General features: G+C 40.6%; 1 protein-coding gene across 1 annotated transcript in view; it reads right to left on the minus strand.

Annotated features, from left to right (window-relative positions):
- Positions 1 to 16,220, minus strand: part of CPNE4 (copine 4) — a 493,909-nt gene that overhangs the window by 47,389 nt on the left and 430,300 nt on the right. Inside the window, exon 7 of the mRNA XM_040232688.1 lies at positions 6,697 to 6,795. Within this exon, the coding sequence (XP_040088622.1) occupies positions 6,697 to 6,795 (99 nt within the window). The remainder of the gene's footprint in view (positions 1 to 6,696; positions 6,796 to 16,220) is intronic.

The raw sequence follows: 16,220 nt of genomic DNA on the forward strand, positions 1-16,220 counted from the left end.
CTGGAGAAGGGATAGGCTACCCACTCCAGTATTCTTGGGCTTCCCTGGTGGCTCAGACTGTAAAGAATCCTCCTGCAATGTGGGAGATCTGGGTTCGATCCCTGGGTTGGGAAGATCCCCTGGAGGAGGTCATGACCACCCACTCCCGTATTTTTGCCTGGAGAGAATCCCCATGGACAGAGGAGCCTGGCAGGCTGCAGTCCATGGGGTCGCAAAAAGTCAGACATGACTGAGCAACTAAGCATACAGTACATTGACTGTGAGGGATACTCCATTTCTTCTAAAGGATTGTTGCCCACAGTAGGCAATATAATGGTCATGTGAATTAAACTCACCCATTCCCATCCATTTTAGTTCATTTAGTTCTAAGATGTCAGTGTTCAATCTTGCCATCTCCTGCTTGACCACATCCAGTTCATGGACCTAACATTCCAGGTGCCTATGCAGCGTTATTCTTTACTGCATTAGATTTTAATTTGACCTAGTGGTAACACATCCACAACTGAGTGTTGTTTCTGCTTTGGCCCAGCCTCTTCATTCCTTCTGGAGCTATTTCTCCACTCTTCCCCATAGCATACCTACAGACCTGGGCAGGGGCTCATCTTCAGGTGTCATATATTTTTGCCTTTTCATACTATTCATGGGTTTCTTGAGGCAAGAACACTGACGTGATTTGCCACTCCCTTCTCTAGTGAAACACATTTTGTCAGAATTCTCCACTATGACCTGTCCATCTTGGGTGGCCCTGGATGGCCTGGCTCATAGCTTCATCGAGTTACACAAGGCTGTGATCCATGTGATCATTTTGGTTAGCTTTCTGTGATTTTTGTGTTCATTCCAAAGGCAGTGATATTGTAGTTCTTGCTTATTCTGTCTGCCTTCTGATGGATGAGGATAAGAGGCAAGCTTCCTGATGGGAGACATTGACTGTGGGGAAAACTGGGTCTTACTCTGGTAGAGGAGACAGATAGATTCAAGGGATTAGATATGGGAGACAGAGTGCCTGAAGAACTATGGACAGCTTTTCATAATATTGTACAGGAGGTGGTGACCAAAACCATCTCAGAGAAAAAGAAATGCCAAGAAGGCAAAATGGTTGTCTGAGGAGGTTTTGTAAATAGCTGAGAAAAGAAGAGAAACAAAAGGCAAAGGAGATAGGGAAAGATATAGCCAACTGAATGCATAGTTCTAGAGAATAGCAAGGAGACATTAGAAAACTTCTTAAGTGAATAATGCAAAGTAACAGAGGAAAATTATAGAATGGGAAAGACTAGTGATCTCTTCAAGCAAATTGGAGATACCAAGGAAACATTTCTTGCAAGGATGGGGCACAATAAAGGAAAGAAATGGCAAGGAACTAACAGAAGCAGAAGAGATTAAAAGAGGTGGCAAGAATACACAGAAGAACTATACAAAAAAAGGCCTTAATGACCTGGATAACCACGATAGTGTGGAAACTCACCTGGACCAGGCATCCTGTAGTGTGAAGTCAAGTAGGCCTTAGGAAGCATTACTACAGACAAAGCTAGTGGAGGTGATGGAATTCCAGTTGTTTTATTTAAAATCTTAAAAAATGAATGCTGTTAAAGTACTGCACTTATTATGAAAGCAAATTTAGAAAACTCAGCAATGGCCACAGGTCTGGAAAAATTCAGTTTTCATTCCAATCTTAAAGAAAGCAATGCCAAAGAATGTTCAAACTACTGTATAATTGCGCTCATCTCACATCCTCAAGGTATTGCTCAAATTCCTTCAAGCTAGGCTTCAACACTACATAAACCGAGAACTTCCAGATATGCAAGCTGGATTTAGAAAAGGCAAAGGAACCAGAGATCAAATTGCCAAAATGCACTGGATCACAGAAAAAGGGAATTACAGAAAAAATCTACTTCTGCTTTATTGACTAGGTGAAAGCTTTTGTGTGAATCACAACAAGCTGTGGAAAATTCTTCAAGAAATGGAAATACTACTACACCACCTTTACCTGCCTCCCGAGAAACTGGAGGTCAAGAAGTTCAAGAAGTAACAATTCAAACTGGACATGGAACAATGTACTAGGGTCCAGATTGGGAAAGGAGTATGTCAAGGCTGTATATTTTCAGCCTGCTTATTTAACTTATATACAGAGTACATCATGCAAAAATGCTGGGCTAGATGAAGCACAAGCTGGAATCAAGATTCCCAGGAGAAATATCAACAACCTCAGATATGCAGATGATACCAGTTCAATGGCAGAAAGCAAAGAGGAATTAAAGGGCCTCTTGAGGGTGAAAGAGGAAAGTGAAAAGCTGGCTTAAAACTCAACATTGAAAAGATTAATTCATCACTTCATGGCTAATAGAAAGGGAAAAGTGTAGAACCATTGGCAGATTTCCTTTTCCTAGGCTCCAAAATCAGTGCACACCATGACTACAGCCATGAAATTAAATGATGCTTGCTCCTTGGAAGAAAAGATATGACAAACCTAGTTCAGATCAGTTCAGTCGCTCAGTCATATCCAGCTCTTTGCAACCCCATGGACTGCAGCATGCCAGGCTTCCCTGTCCATCACCAACTCCTGGAGCCTACTCAAATTCCTGTCCATTGAGTCGATGATGCCATCCAACTATCTCATCCTCTGTTGTCCCCTTCTCCTCCCGTCTCCAGTCTTTTCCAGCATCAGGGTCTTTTTCAATGAGTCAGTTCTTCACATCAGGTGGCCAAAGTATTGGACAGCTTCAGCATCAGTCCTTCCAATGAATATTAAGAACTGATTTCCTTTAAGATTGACTGATTGGATCTCATTGCAGTCCAAGGGACTCTCAAGAGTCTTCTCCAACACCACAGTTCAAACCTAGACAGTGTATTAAAAAAGGAGAGACATCACTTTGCCAACAGGGTCCACATAGTCAAAGTTGTGGTTTTTCCAGTAGTCACATACAGATGTGAGAGCTGGACCATAGAGAAGGGGCTGAGTGCTGAAGAATTGATGCTTTCAAATTGTGGTGTTGGAAAAGACTTCTCAGAGTCCCTTGGGCAGCAAGGAGATCAAACCAGTCAATCCTGAGGGAAATCAACCCTGAATATTCATTGGAAGGACTGATACTAAAGCTAAATCTCCAGCACTTTAGCCACCTGATGTGGAGAGTCAACTCATTGGAAAACACTCTGATACTGGGACAGATTGAGGTCAGGAGGAAAAGGGAATGACAGAAGATGAGACGATCTGATGGCATCACTGACTAAATGGACATGAACTGGAGCAAACTCAGGGAGATAGTGAAAGACTGGGAAGCCTAGCATGCTGCAGTCCATGGGGCTGCAGAGATCTGGACACATCTTAATGTCTGAACAAGAACATATGATCCATTTCCTCAGAGGCACTTAAAGACTCTTTCTTGTTTGTTTTAAAGCATCAGACTTCAGTATGCTTCAATTGTGATGTATGCTATAATCTTAATTTTAATATGTTCCCAGCATTCTAAAGATGTAATGTTTCCCATGTTTATTGGTTTGTTTATTTCTCTTTGTAAAGGAGAACAAGGCAAAACTTGGTAAAAACTCTAGATATTAACTCAACGGGGCCTTGTCTTGTGCATTCAAAGAACCAACAATATCTCTGGATAAGTTCCTAGTTATTTGGGGAGTCACTTTATTTATAGCTTACTGTTGGTTTTAATTATAGTCCTAAAACTCAGAAAGCCTGCTCATGGGTGAAGGCCTCTATCTGACAAATTTCTTGCAATGCTGGGTATACAACAGTATATATAGCAGGTTGTGGAAGCTATGTGGAGAACTGCGCTTGACTTTTCAGGCCAAAGAAAGGTATTCAACAAATGGTCTGATTCTGATTAAGCCTTTGATCCTAAAGGATATTAATTATGTCCATCCAGTCTGGTTAAATCTTGACTTATATATGAAAGGAGAGACTTGAAGAATGAGTTGGGACATTTTCCCTGAGTAGTAATTCTGAGCAGACCAGGCACAGAGTCTTATCCCTTACAGAGAAGGTCTTTCTTTGCTATCACTCTTTTCTGGTCTGTGAGTCTAGTGGTCCCAGAGTAAGGATGGCAGATATCTTGGTTTGAGTTCTTCCAGAAGCTAATGCTGAAGCAAAGATTTAAATTCAAGTAGCTGAGCTATTTAAAATCCTAAACGATGATGCTGTTAAAGTGTTGTACTCAATATGCCAGCAAATTTGGAAAAACTCAGCAGTGGCTATAGGATTAGAAAAGGTCAGCTTTCATTCCAATCCCAAAGAAGGGAAATACCAAAGAATATTCAAACTACCATAAAATTGTGCTGATTTCACATGCTAACAAAGTTGTGCTCAAAATTCTTCAAGCTAGGCTTCAGCAGTATGTGAACTGATAATTTCCAGATATACAATCTGGGTTTTGAAGAAGCAGAGGAACCAGAGATCAAATTGCCAACATTCATTGGATCATGGGGAAAGCAAGGGAGTTCTAGAAAAACAGCTACTTCTGTTTCATTGACTGTGCTAAAGCCTTTGACTGTGTGAATCACAACAAACTATGGAAGTTCTTAAAGAGATAGGAGAACCAAACCACCTTATCTGTCTCCTGAGAAACCTGTGTGTGGGTCAAGAAGCACAGTTCGAACAGGACATGGAACAATGGACTGGTTCAAAACTGGGAAGGGAGTATGACAAGGCTGTATATTGTCACCCTGCTTATTTCACTTAGATGCAGAGTACATCATGTGAAATGCTGGGCTAGATGAATTACAAGCTGTAATCAAGATTTCCAGGAGAAATATCAACAACCTAAGATATGCAGATGATACCACTCTAGTGACCAAAAGTGAAGAGAAACTAAAGAGCCTCTTGATGAAGGTGAAAGAGGAGAGTAAAAAAGCTGGTTTAGAACTCAACATTCAAAAAATGAAGATCATGGCATTTGGTCTCATCAGTTCATGGCAAATAGAAGGGGGAAAAGAAGAGACAGTGACAGATTTTATTTTCTTGGTCTCCAAAATCATTGTGGATGGTGACTGTACCCATGAAATTAAAAGATGCTTGCTCCTTGTAAGGACAGTTATGACAAACCTAGACTGTGTATTAAAAAGGAGAAACATCACTTTGCCAACAAAGGTCAATATAGTCAAAACTATGGTTTATCCAGTAGTCATAAATGGATGTGAGAGCTGGACCATAAAGAAGGGGTTGAGCCCTGAAGAATAGATGCTTTTGATTTGCGGTACTGGAGAAGACTCTTGAGTTCCTTGGACCACAAGGAGATCAAACCAGTCAATCCTGAAGGAAATCAACCCTGAATATTCATAGGAAAGACTGGTGCTGAAGCTTCAGTACTTTGGCCACTTGATATGAAGAGCTGACTCACTGGAAAAGACTTGATCCTGGGAAAGATGCTGGGAAAGAAGGCAAAAGGAGAAAGTGGTGGCAGAAGATGAGCTGGTTAGATAGCATCACTGACTCAATAGACATGAATTTGAGCAAACTCCAGGAGATAGTGGAAGACAGAGGAGCCTGATGTGCTGCAGTCAACGGAGTCACAAAGAGTCACACATGACTTAGCAACTGCACAACAACAACAAGAACAACAATTCATCTAGTAGGTATTTCCAGGAAACAAGTGTAGAAAAGTGGGGAACTGGGAGAGGGAAGCAGCCAAACAGGGGCGTGTGATCAAGTCAGGGACTCCATTGTCAGCCAGGCCAGTCCCTGCTGGTGAGCTGTGGGCAGCTGCTCAGAGCACACCTCAGAGTTCTGCTGCCTGAATGGCAATAGAGATGGGGTGTTATATCCTGCTTACCACTAGCTATTTTTTGAGGGCAGCTGTCTGAAATATGTACATCTTCCCTGACACATTCAGCCTGCTGTTGGCAGGTGCAGAGCAGGATTCAGCAGCCAGAAAAAGCTCTCAAGCAAAGAGATTCAGGTTCTTCAACTGAAATTGGGCGGTGAACCCTGAACAGGTCAGAGCAGAAGTTACATGGTCAGGGTCCAGAAGACAGCAACTGAATAATAGATGCATGTATGTATCCATCAAAGTACAGGTGCCTGAAAGATACCCAGAGAAGGGGCAGGCTTCTGCATGATGCAGTGAAATCCCTATGTGCCCCTGTGGTTTGTGACAGTGTTCAGATTTATGTCTTGATATCAAGAGTGTAAGAATGAAATGGTGAGACTAACTGAAAATCTGGTGCCCAAAATTCAAACTTGAAGGAACCAATTTGTCCAAAGCATTAAATGTGTAATTAATGCTATCAGGTTATGGAAATGTAGAGCTGGAAAAAATACTGCCACTAGATAATAACAATAGTACATATTTTGTAAGTGAAGACACCCTGCCAAGTGCGAATCATGAATTATCTCATGTAGTCTTCACAGGTAGGTACCATTATCACCTTATTATTTTTTTTTTTAAGTGAGAAAGCTGAGGCACAGAGAGACTAAGTCACTTGTCCAGGGCTACAGAGCTAAAGAAAATTTGAACCATCCTTATTTGACTTCTCCACTTTGCCAGTGGAGGAATGCAGGGTCCTGTCCAAAGTCACACTAATTGCTGTAGGCTGGGTTGGCACTAGAACCTGGGTTATGGATCCCCCCATGCTCCCTCCTGGCCTCATTTAATTATACACTAATATTTCACCTCTAGCTGCTCTATCTGGGTGCTAACGAGGCATTGTGACAGGCAAGTCTGGGGGAAATACCACAGGGGGCTCACCACATACCTGTTTGCCTTCCATTGCTCCTCTCATCTCCTTGAAGGTTGAAGTGAATTCTCCAATGAAGTCATGTTTGCCATTGGAGTCCCAGTCCCATACTATGCACTGCAACAGAAAAGAAGTAATTTCTTTCTTTTTTTTTTTTTTAACTTAAGAATGTGTCCACAGCAGCTGAAGGGAACGAAAACTTTCTGGGTCAAAAGTCTAGGATTGCAGCCTGTGGGATGAGGTACGCCTTTGATTTCCACTGGCTTTATTTAGCATTTTTTGCCATGATCTCCTAGAAGCCCTGTTCTGGAACAGTGACTAATAATTTGGCCACTTTTCAGATAAGTTCAGTAAGACCAAAAGGAGATAAGTGACTTGCCACAGGTACCATGTAGTGAATGAAAAGTCTGGGATTTGAAGGTAAGTATCCTGACTCCAACACTAATGCTTTCCCCACAGCAGAGCCTCTGTGGTTTGTAGATGGAACCAGGTGCCTGAGTTCATGCCTGTAGCTTCCACAGTGGCAGCAATGATTTGATTATATGAATCACATTTTCTTTTTCTTTTTTTCTGAAGGCAAGAGAGCCAAAAAGTGAGATCATTAATTATACCCAAGCAGAAAATGGGTGAAAAACAGAGAGGTGAGTTACATTGGTTAAAAAGCATGCATACATCACAGTTAAGACGTGACTTTCCAACAAGGGGGCTCCATCTAACAGTGCTAATGCTCCTTTCTGGGCTCCCAAGTAACACTTTGCAGAGTAATGCAGGTTAAATCAGTAGCCACCCCTCTGCTTGTTCACATGCTCTTAGATAAAGAGGAAGTCCCCATATTTTCTAGTGAGGAGGTTGGACTAGGGTCTCAAGCACTTCAAATTTCACTTCTACATCTTAAATCAGGGATTTGCAATCAGGAACTCCAGACCTCAGATATGATCAAGGGAGTAAATGAGACATTTACCTCAGAGGTTTTCCCTGGAATATTGGGGTACATGGGGCATCCTGGCTTTTTTTTTTTTTTTTTTTGATGAAGAATCTGCTGGTCAGTCCTTCCTGGCAAACTTGGTGTATAAATCTATTTTCTGACCCTGTGGGATACTGCACAGACCTAAAATGAAGTAATGCCCCCAAACAAAACATAATCTCCCCCTAAACTTATTCCTGGGCTTCCCTTGTGGCTCAGCTGGTAAAGAATCTGCGTGCAATTCAGGAGACCTGGATTCAACCCCTGGGTTGGGAAGATCTTCTGGAGAAGGGAAAGGCTATCCACTCTAGTATTCTGGCCTGGAGAATTCCATGGACTGTATAGTCCTTGAGGTTGCAAAGAGTCAGACGTGACTGAGTGACTTTCACTTTCTCTCTCTCTCTCTTTTTTTTTTTTAAATTTTACTTTATTTTACTTTACAATACTGTATTGGTTTTGCCATACATCAACATGAATCCACCATGGGTATACACGTGTTCCCAATCCTGAACCCCCCTCCCATCTCCCTTATTCCTACTCATTTATTTTCTGTCACAGTGGATTTATCAACATCCATCCAGTGGGTAACATCATTCAGGAAGCACACTGTGAACAGCACACTGTCAAACACTTGTCCACTGATCTCAGCTACTCACCACAGGGGTTTTTCTCTCTCTTTGTCAGTTCCTGCCCACTGACCCTGGCACTCACACAGTCATTACATGTAGCCAGAAGCAAAGGAAAGCTGGTCCAGCTTGGACACAGAAAGAGAAGGAAGTGTGTTCCTGGGGCTCTTTCTTTTAGGCTCTTAACTTTGTCCAGTAGTGAACTCAGCCCTGGGATACCTGAGTCTGATGGTCAGATACCCAGTCTTCTGTCTTGGGGAGAAGCAGATAAAAATGCAAAGGGGTCAAAACCAATAAGAGGAAGAGAAGAGAAAGCAGACTTTTCTACACTCTCTTGTGTCTTACTGTGTTTCTTTTTAACTCTTCCCTAGAATATAGGAAAAGCAGGAGAGTAGGACTGACATATGTATATACTACCACGTGTAAAATAGATAGCTAGTGGGAAGTTGCTGTATATATAGCACAGGGACCTCAGCTTTGTGATCTGTGATGACCTAGATGGGTGGGATAGGGAGAGCAGAGGTCCAAGAGGGTGGAGATATATGTATACTTATGGCTGACTGCAGCCATGAAATTAAAAGACGCTTACTCCTTGGAAGGAAAGCTATGACCAACCTAGATAGCATATTCAAAAGCAGAGACATTACTTTGCCAACAAAGGTCTGTCTAGTCAAGGCTATGGTTTTTCCAGTAGCTATGTATGGATGTGAGAGTTGGACTGTGAACAAAGCTGAGCACCAAAGAACTGATGCTTTTGAACTGTGGTGTTGGAGAAGAGTCTTGAGAGTCCCTTGGGCTGCAAGGAGATCCAACCAGTCCATTCTAAAGGAGATCAGTCCTGGGTGTTCTTTGGAAGGAATGATGCTAAAGCTGAAATTCCAGTACTTTGGCCACCTCATGTGAAGAGTTGACTCATTGGAAAAGATTCTGATGCTGGGAGGGATTGGGGGCAGGAGGAAAAGGGGATGACAGAGGATGAGATGGCTGGATGGCATCACTGACTGGATGGATGTGAGTTTGAGTGAACTCTGGGAGTGGTGATGGACAGGGAGGCCTGGCGTGTTGCAATTCATGGGGTCGCAAAGAGTTGGACAAGACTGAGCGACTAAACTGAACTGAACTGATGGCTGATTTCACTTTGTTGTACAGCAGAAACTAACACATCATTGTAAAGCAATTATACTCCAATCAAAAAAAGAATATAGTTTTCTTTTTTTGTGACATCTTTGTCAGGTTTTGGTATTAGGGTGATGGTGGCCTCATAGAATGAGTTTGGAAGTTTACCTTCCTCTGCAATTTTCTGGAAGAGATTGAGTTGGATAGGTGTTAGCTAAATTTTTGGTAGAATTCAGCTGTGCAGCCATCTGGACCTGGGCTTTTGTTTGCTGGAAGATTTCTGATTATAGTTTCAATTTCCGTGCTTGTGATGGGTCTGTTAAGACTTTCTGTTTCTTTGTGGTTCAGTTTTGGAAAGTTGTACTTTTCTAAGAATTTGTCCATTTCTTCCACGTTGTCCATTTTATTGGCATATAATTGCGGATAGTAGTCTCTTATGATCCTTTGTATTTCTGTGTTGTCTGTTGTGATCTCTCCATTTTCGTTTCTAATTTTATTGATTTGATTTTTCTCTCTTTGTTTCTTGATGAGTCTGGCTAATGGTTTGTCAATTTTATTTATCCTTTCAAAGAACCAGCTTTTGGCTTTGTTGCTTTTCGCTATGGTCTCTTTTGTTTCTTTTGCATTTATTTCGGCCCTAATTTTTAAGATTTCTTTCCTTCTACTAACTCTGGGGTTCTCCATTTCTTCCTTTTCTAGTTGCTTTAGGTGTAGAGTTAGGTTATTTATTTGGCTTTTTTCTTGTTTCTTGAGGTATGCCTGTATTGCTATGAACTTTCCTCTTAGCACTGCTTTTATAGTGTCCCACAGGTTTTGGGTTGTTGTGTTTTCATTTTCATTCATTTCTATGCATATTTTGATTTCTTTTTTGATTTCTTCTGTGATTTGTTGGTTATTCAGAAGCGTGTTGTTCAGCCTCCATATGTAGGAATTTTTAATAGTTTTTCTCCTGTAATTGAGATCTAATCTTACTGCATTATGGTCAGAAAAGATGCTTGGAATGTTTTCGATTTTTTTGAATTTATCAAGGCTAGATTTATGGCCCAGGATGTGATCTATCCTAGAGAAGGTTCCGTGAGCACTTGAGAAAACTGTGAAATTCATTGTTTTGGGGTGAAATGTCCTATAGATATCAATTAGGTCTAACTGGTCTATTGTATCATTTAAAGTTTGCGTTTCTTTGTTAATTTTCTGTTTAGTTGATCTGTCCACAGGTGTGAGTGGGGTATTAAAGTCTCCCACTATTATTGTGTTATTGTTAATTTCCCCTTTCACACTTGTTAGCATTTGTCTTACATATTGTGGTGCTTCTTTGTTGGATGCACAAAAACTACAGGCCAGTATCACTGATGAACATAGATGCAAAAATCCTTAACAAAATTCTAGCAAACAGAATCCAACAACACATTAAAAAGATCATACACCATGACCAAGTGGGCTTTATCCCAGGGATGCAAGGATTCTTCAATATCCGCAAATCAATCAATGTAATTCACCACATTAACAAATTGAAAAATAAAAGCCATATGATTATCTCAATAGATGCAGAGAAGGCCTTTGACAAAATTCAACGTCCATTTATGATAAAAACTCTCCAGAAAGCAAGAATAGAAGGAACATACCTCAACACAGTAAAAGCCATATATGACAAACCCACAGCAAACATCCTCAATGGTGAAAAATTGAAAGCATTTCCCCTAAAGTCAGGAACAAGACAAGGGTGCCCACTTTCACCACTACTATTCAACATAGTTCTGGAAGTTTTGGCCACAGCAATCAGAGCAGAAAAAGAAATAAAAGGAATCCAAATTGGAAAAGAAGTAAAACTCTCACTGTTGGCACATGACATGATCCTCTACATAGAAAACCCTAAAGACTCCACCAGAAAATTACTAGAGCTAATCAATGAATATAGTAAAGTTGCAGGATATAAAATCAACACACAGAAATCCCTTGCATTCCTATACACTAATAATGAGAAAGTAGAAAAAGAAATTAAGGAAACAATTCCATTCACCATTGCAACGAAGAGAATAAAATATTTAGGAATATATCTACCTAAAGAAACTAAAGACCTATATACATAAAATTATAAAACACTGATGAAAGAAATCAAAGAGGACACTAATAGATGGAGAAATATACCATGTTCATGGATCAGAGGAATCAATATACTGAAAATGAGTATACGACCCAAAGCAATCTACAGATTCAATGCAATCCCTATCAAGCTACCAGCGGTATTTTTCACAGAGCTAGAACAAATAATTTCAAGATTTGTATGGAAATACAAAAAACCTCGAATAGCCAAAGCAATCTTGACAAAGAAGAATGGAACTGGAGGAATCAACTTGCCTGACTTCAGGCTCTACTACAAAGCCACAGTCATCAAGACAGTATGGTATTGGCACAAAGACAGGAATATAGATCATTGGAACAAAATACAAAGCCCAGAGATAAATCCACACACCTATGGACACCTTATCTTTGACAAAGGAGGCAAGAATATACAATGGAGTAGAGACAATGTCTTTAACAAGTGGTGCTGGAAAACTGGTCAACCAGTTGTAAAAGAATGAAACTAGATCACTTTCTAACACCATACACAAAAATAAACTCAAAATGGATTAAAGATCTAAACGTAAGACCAGAAACTATAAAACTCCTAGAGGAGAACATAGGCAAAACACTCTCCGACATAAATCACAGCAGGACCCTCTATGATCCACCTCCCAGAATACTGGAAATAAAAGCAAAAATAAACAAATGGGATCTAAATAAAATTAAAAGCTTCTGCACAACAAAGGAAAATATAAGCAAGGCGAAAAGACAGCCTTCTGAATGGGAGAATATAATAGCAAATGAAGCAACTGACAAACAACTAATCTCAAAAATATACAAGCAACTCCTGCAGCTCAATTCTAGAAGAATAAATGACCCAATAAAAAAATGGGCCAAAGAACTAAATAGACATTTCTCCAGAGAAGACATACGGATGGCTAACAAACACATGAAAAGATACTCAACATCACTCATTATAAGAGAAATGCAGATCAAGACCACAGTGAGGTACCCTTTTATACCAGTCAAAATGGCTGCGATCCAGAAGTCTGCAAGCTATGAATGCTGGAGAGGGTGTGGAGAAAAGGGAACCCTCTTACACTGTTGGTGGGAATGCAAACTAGTACAGCCACTATGGAGAACAGTGTGGAGATTCCTTAAAAATTTGCAAATAGAAGTGCCTTATGACCCAGCAATCCCACTGCTGGGCATACATACCGAGGAAACCAGAATTGAAAGAGACACGTGTACCCCAATGTTCATCACAGCACTGTTTATAATAGCCAGGACATGGAAACAACCTAGATGTCCATCAGCAGATGAATGGATAAGAAAGCAGTGGTACATATACACAATGGAGTATTACTCAGCCATTAAAAATAATACATTTGAATTAGTTCTAATGAAATGGATGAAACTGGAGCTGACTATACAGAGTGAAGTAAGCCAAAAAGAAAAACACCAATACAGTATACTAACACATATATATGGAATTTAGGAAGATGGTAATAATGACCCTGTATGCAAGATAGCAAAAGAGACACAGATGTGTAGAGCAGACTTTTGGACTCTGAGGGAGAGGTAGAGGGTGGGATGATTTTGGAGAATGGCATTGAAACATGTATACTATCATGTAAGAAACGAATCGCCAGTCTATGTTCAATGCAGGATACAGGATGCTTGGGGCTGGTGCACGGGGATGATCCAGAGAGATGATATAGGGTGGGAGGTGGGAGGGGAGTTTATGTTTGGGAACTCATGTACACTCGTGGTGGATTCATGTCAATGTATGGCAAAACCAATACAGTATTGTAAAGTAAAATAAAGTAATAATAATAATAATAATAATAATAATAATAAAGAACATAGGGAAAGCAAGAGGGAATGTATATAATATTTTTGTTTGTCACTGAATCTGAAGCAAAACTATCACTTCTTCTCTGCCCCCTTTTAGATTTTCTGTCATGCTTCCATTAGTTACTGCCCTTCTTCCACCTGCTGCCATAACTTTCAAGACGTTTGCTCTCTTTAGGGGCAGAGCCCACCTGAGGTGGAGGATGAGTCAGGCCCTACAGGGCTCCAGGCCCCGCCTCCTTGGGTGGGCACGACTGCTTACATAGGCTCTGCTTCTTCAATCAGTGTCATTTCTCATCACAGCAGTTGCAGAATTCTGTTTTGACCTTTTTCAGAAGGGATCCCAGAGGAAGGAAGACACAGTGAGGCATAAATATAAAAACACTATTTTCCTCTCTCTCCCTGCCATGAAGCTGGCTTATATGACAGCTCTGATGCAACGGACAGATGAATGCATCTTGATGAAGAGTAAACAGATCAACTGCTCTGCAGAAAAGTTGAGACAGAGGCAGTGTTCTTGGTGTAAATCAATGAGGAAGCCTGGACAGACTGGTGAGAAAGAAGCAGCTCAAAACTATCTACAAGCCAGGAGGCCTTCTCAAGTTCTTAAGCTCACAGTGGAGTTTATCATCTTAAAATGTCTAAGCTTGATAGATGGTCTTATCAATGCCCTTGTTTACAGAGAAGGGAATTAATGAAAGAGAAGGGAAGTGACTCCTACAAGTTCATCCACTACAGGATGGAGATGAAGTCCAGGTATCCTACCTATCTAATTTCCACCTGATCACAAAATATCAAATTACAATAGTTACAACACATATAGTGCTTACTATGTGCCAGAAACTGTCCTGAATACTTTACCCAGATTCATGTATTACCCAGAACAATTTATCATTATGTCCATTTTACAGATGAGGAAACCAAGGCACAGATAGGTGAAGTAAGTTTTCTAAGACTACACAGCTAACAATAGGTAATCTACGAATGAAAAGAAGTTCAACTGTTCTAACTGATCATTTCATATGAACCCAAGCAATTTGTTTTTATGGTCTCTAATCCTGTACAATAATCTTTAAGTGACAATATTATTGTTATCGTTTACAGATATTAGTCACAGGGTTCAGTTCAGTTCAGTTCAGTCGCTCAGTTGTGTCTAACTCTTTGTGACCCCATGGACTGCAGCATGCCAGGCTTCCCTGTCAATCACTAACTCCTGGAGCTTGCTCAAATTCACATGCATCAAGTTGGTGATGCCATCCAACCATCTCATCCTCTGTTGTCCCATTCTCCTGCCTTCAATATTTCCCAGCATCAGGGTCTTTCCAAGGATTCAGTTCTTCATATCAGTGGCCAAAGTACTGGAGTTTCAGCTTTAGCATAAGTCCTTCCAATGAACATTCAGGACTGATTTCCTTTAGGATGGACTGGTTGGATCTCCTTGTAGTCCAAGGGGCTCTCAAGAGTTTTCTCCAACACCACAGTTCAAAAGCATCAGTTCTTCACTGCTCAGCCTTCTTTATAGTCTAACTCTCACATCCATACCTGACTACTGGAAAAACCATAGCTTCAACTAGATGGACCTTTGTCGGCAAAGTAAATTTTCTACTTTTTAATATGTTGACTAGGTTGGTTATAGCTTTTCTTTCAATGAGCAAGTGCCTCTTAATTTCTTGGCTGAAGTTACCATCTGCAGTGATTTTGGAACCTCCAAAAATAAAATATCTCACTGTTTCCATTGTTTCCCCATCTATTTGCCAAGAAGTGATGGGACTGGATGCCATGATCTTAGTTTTTTGAAAGCTCAATTTTAAGCCAGCTTTCCCACTCTTCTCTTTCGCTTTCATCAGGAGGCTCTTTAGGTCCTCTTCACTTTCTGCCATAGGGGTGGTGTCATCTGCATATCTGAGATTATTGGTATTTCTCCCCACAATCTTGATTCCAGCTTGTGCTTCACCCAGCCTGACATTTCACATGATGCACTCTGTTTATAAGTTAAATAAGTAGGGTGACAATATACAGCCTTGATGTACTCCTTTCCCAATTTGGAACCAGTCTGTTGTTCCATGTCTGGTTCTAACTGTTGCTTCTTGACCTGCGTACAGATTTCTCAGGAGGCAGGTAAGGTGGTCTGGTATTCCCATCTCTTGAAGAATTTCCCACAGTTTTTGGTGATCTACACAGTCACAGGCTTTGGTGTAATCAATAAAACTTTTGTTTTTTGGTATTTTCTTACTTTTTCAATGATCCAACGAATGTTGGCAATTTGACCTCTTATTCCTCTGCCTTTTCTAAAACCAGCTTGAACATCTGGAAGTTCACACTTCACGTACTGTTGAAGCCTAGCTTGGAGAATTTTTAGTATTACTTTGCTAGCCTGTGAGATAAGTGCAATTGTGCAGTAGTTTGAACATTCTTTGGCATTACCTTTCTTGGGATTGGGATGAAAACTGACCTTTTCCAGTCCTGTGGCCACTGCTGAGTTTTCCAAATTTGCTGGCATATTAAGTGCAGCACGTTACCAGCATAACCTTTTAGGATTTGAAATAGCTCAACTGGAATTCCATCACCTCCACTAGCTTTTTCTGTAGTGATGCTTCCTAAGGTCCACTTGACTTTGCATTCCAGAATGTCTGGCTCTAGGTGAGTGATCACACCATCGCAGTTATCTGGGTCATGATAACTGGGTCTGGGTCTTTTTTGTATAGTTTTTCTGTGTATTCTTGCCACCTCTTCTTAATATCTTCTACTTCTGTTAGGTATATACCATTTCTCTCCTTTATTGTGCCCATCTTTGCATGAAATATTCCCTTTGTATCTCTAATTTTCTTCAAGAGATGTGTAGTCTTTCCCAGTCTATTGTTTTCCTCTATTTCTTTGCACTGATCACTTACAAAGGTTTTCTTATATATCCTTGCTATTCT

Source organism: Oryx dammah, unplaced genomic scaffold (assembly GCF_014754425.2).
Source record: "Oryx dammah isolate SB20612 unplaced genomic scaffold, SCBI_Odam_1.1 HiC_scaffold_2, whole genome shotgun sequence".
NCBI classification, from domain to species: domain Eukaryota; kingdom Metazoa; phylum Chordata; class Mammalia; order Artiodactyla; family Bovidae; genus Oryx; species Oryx dammah.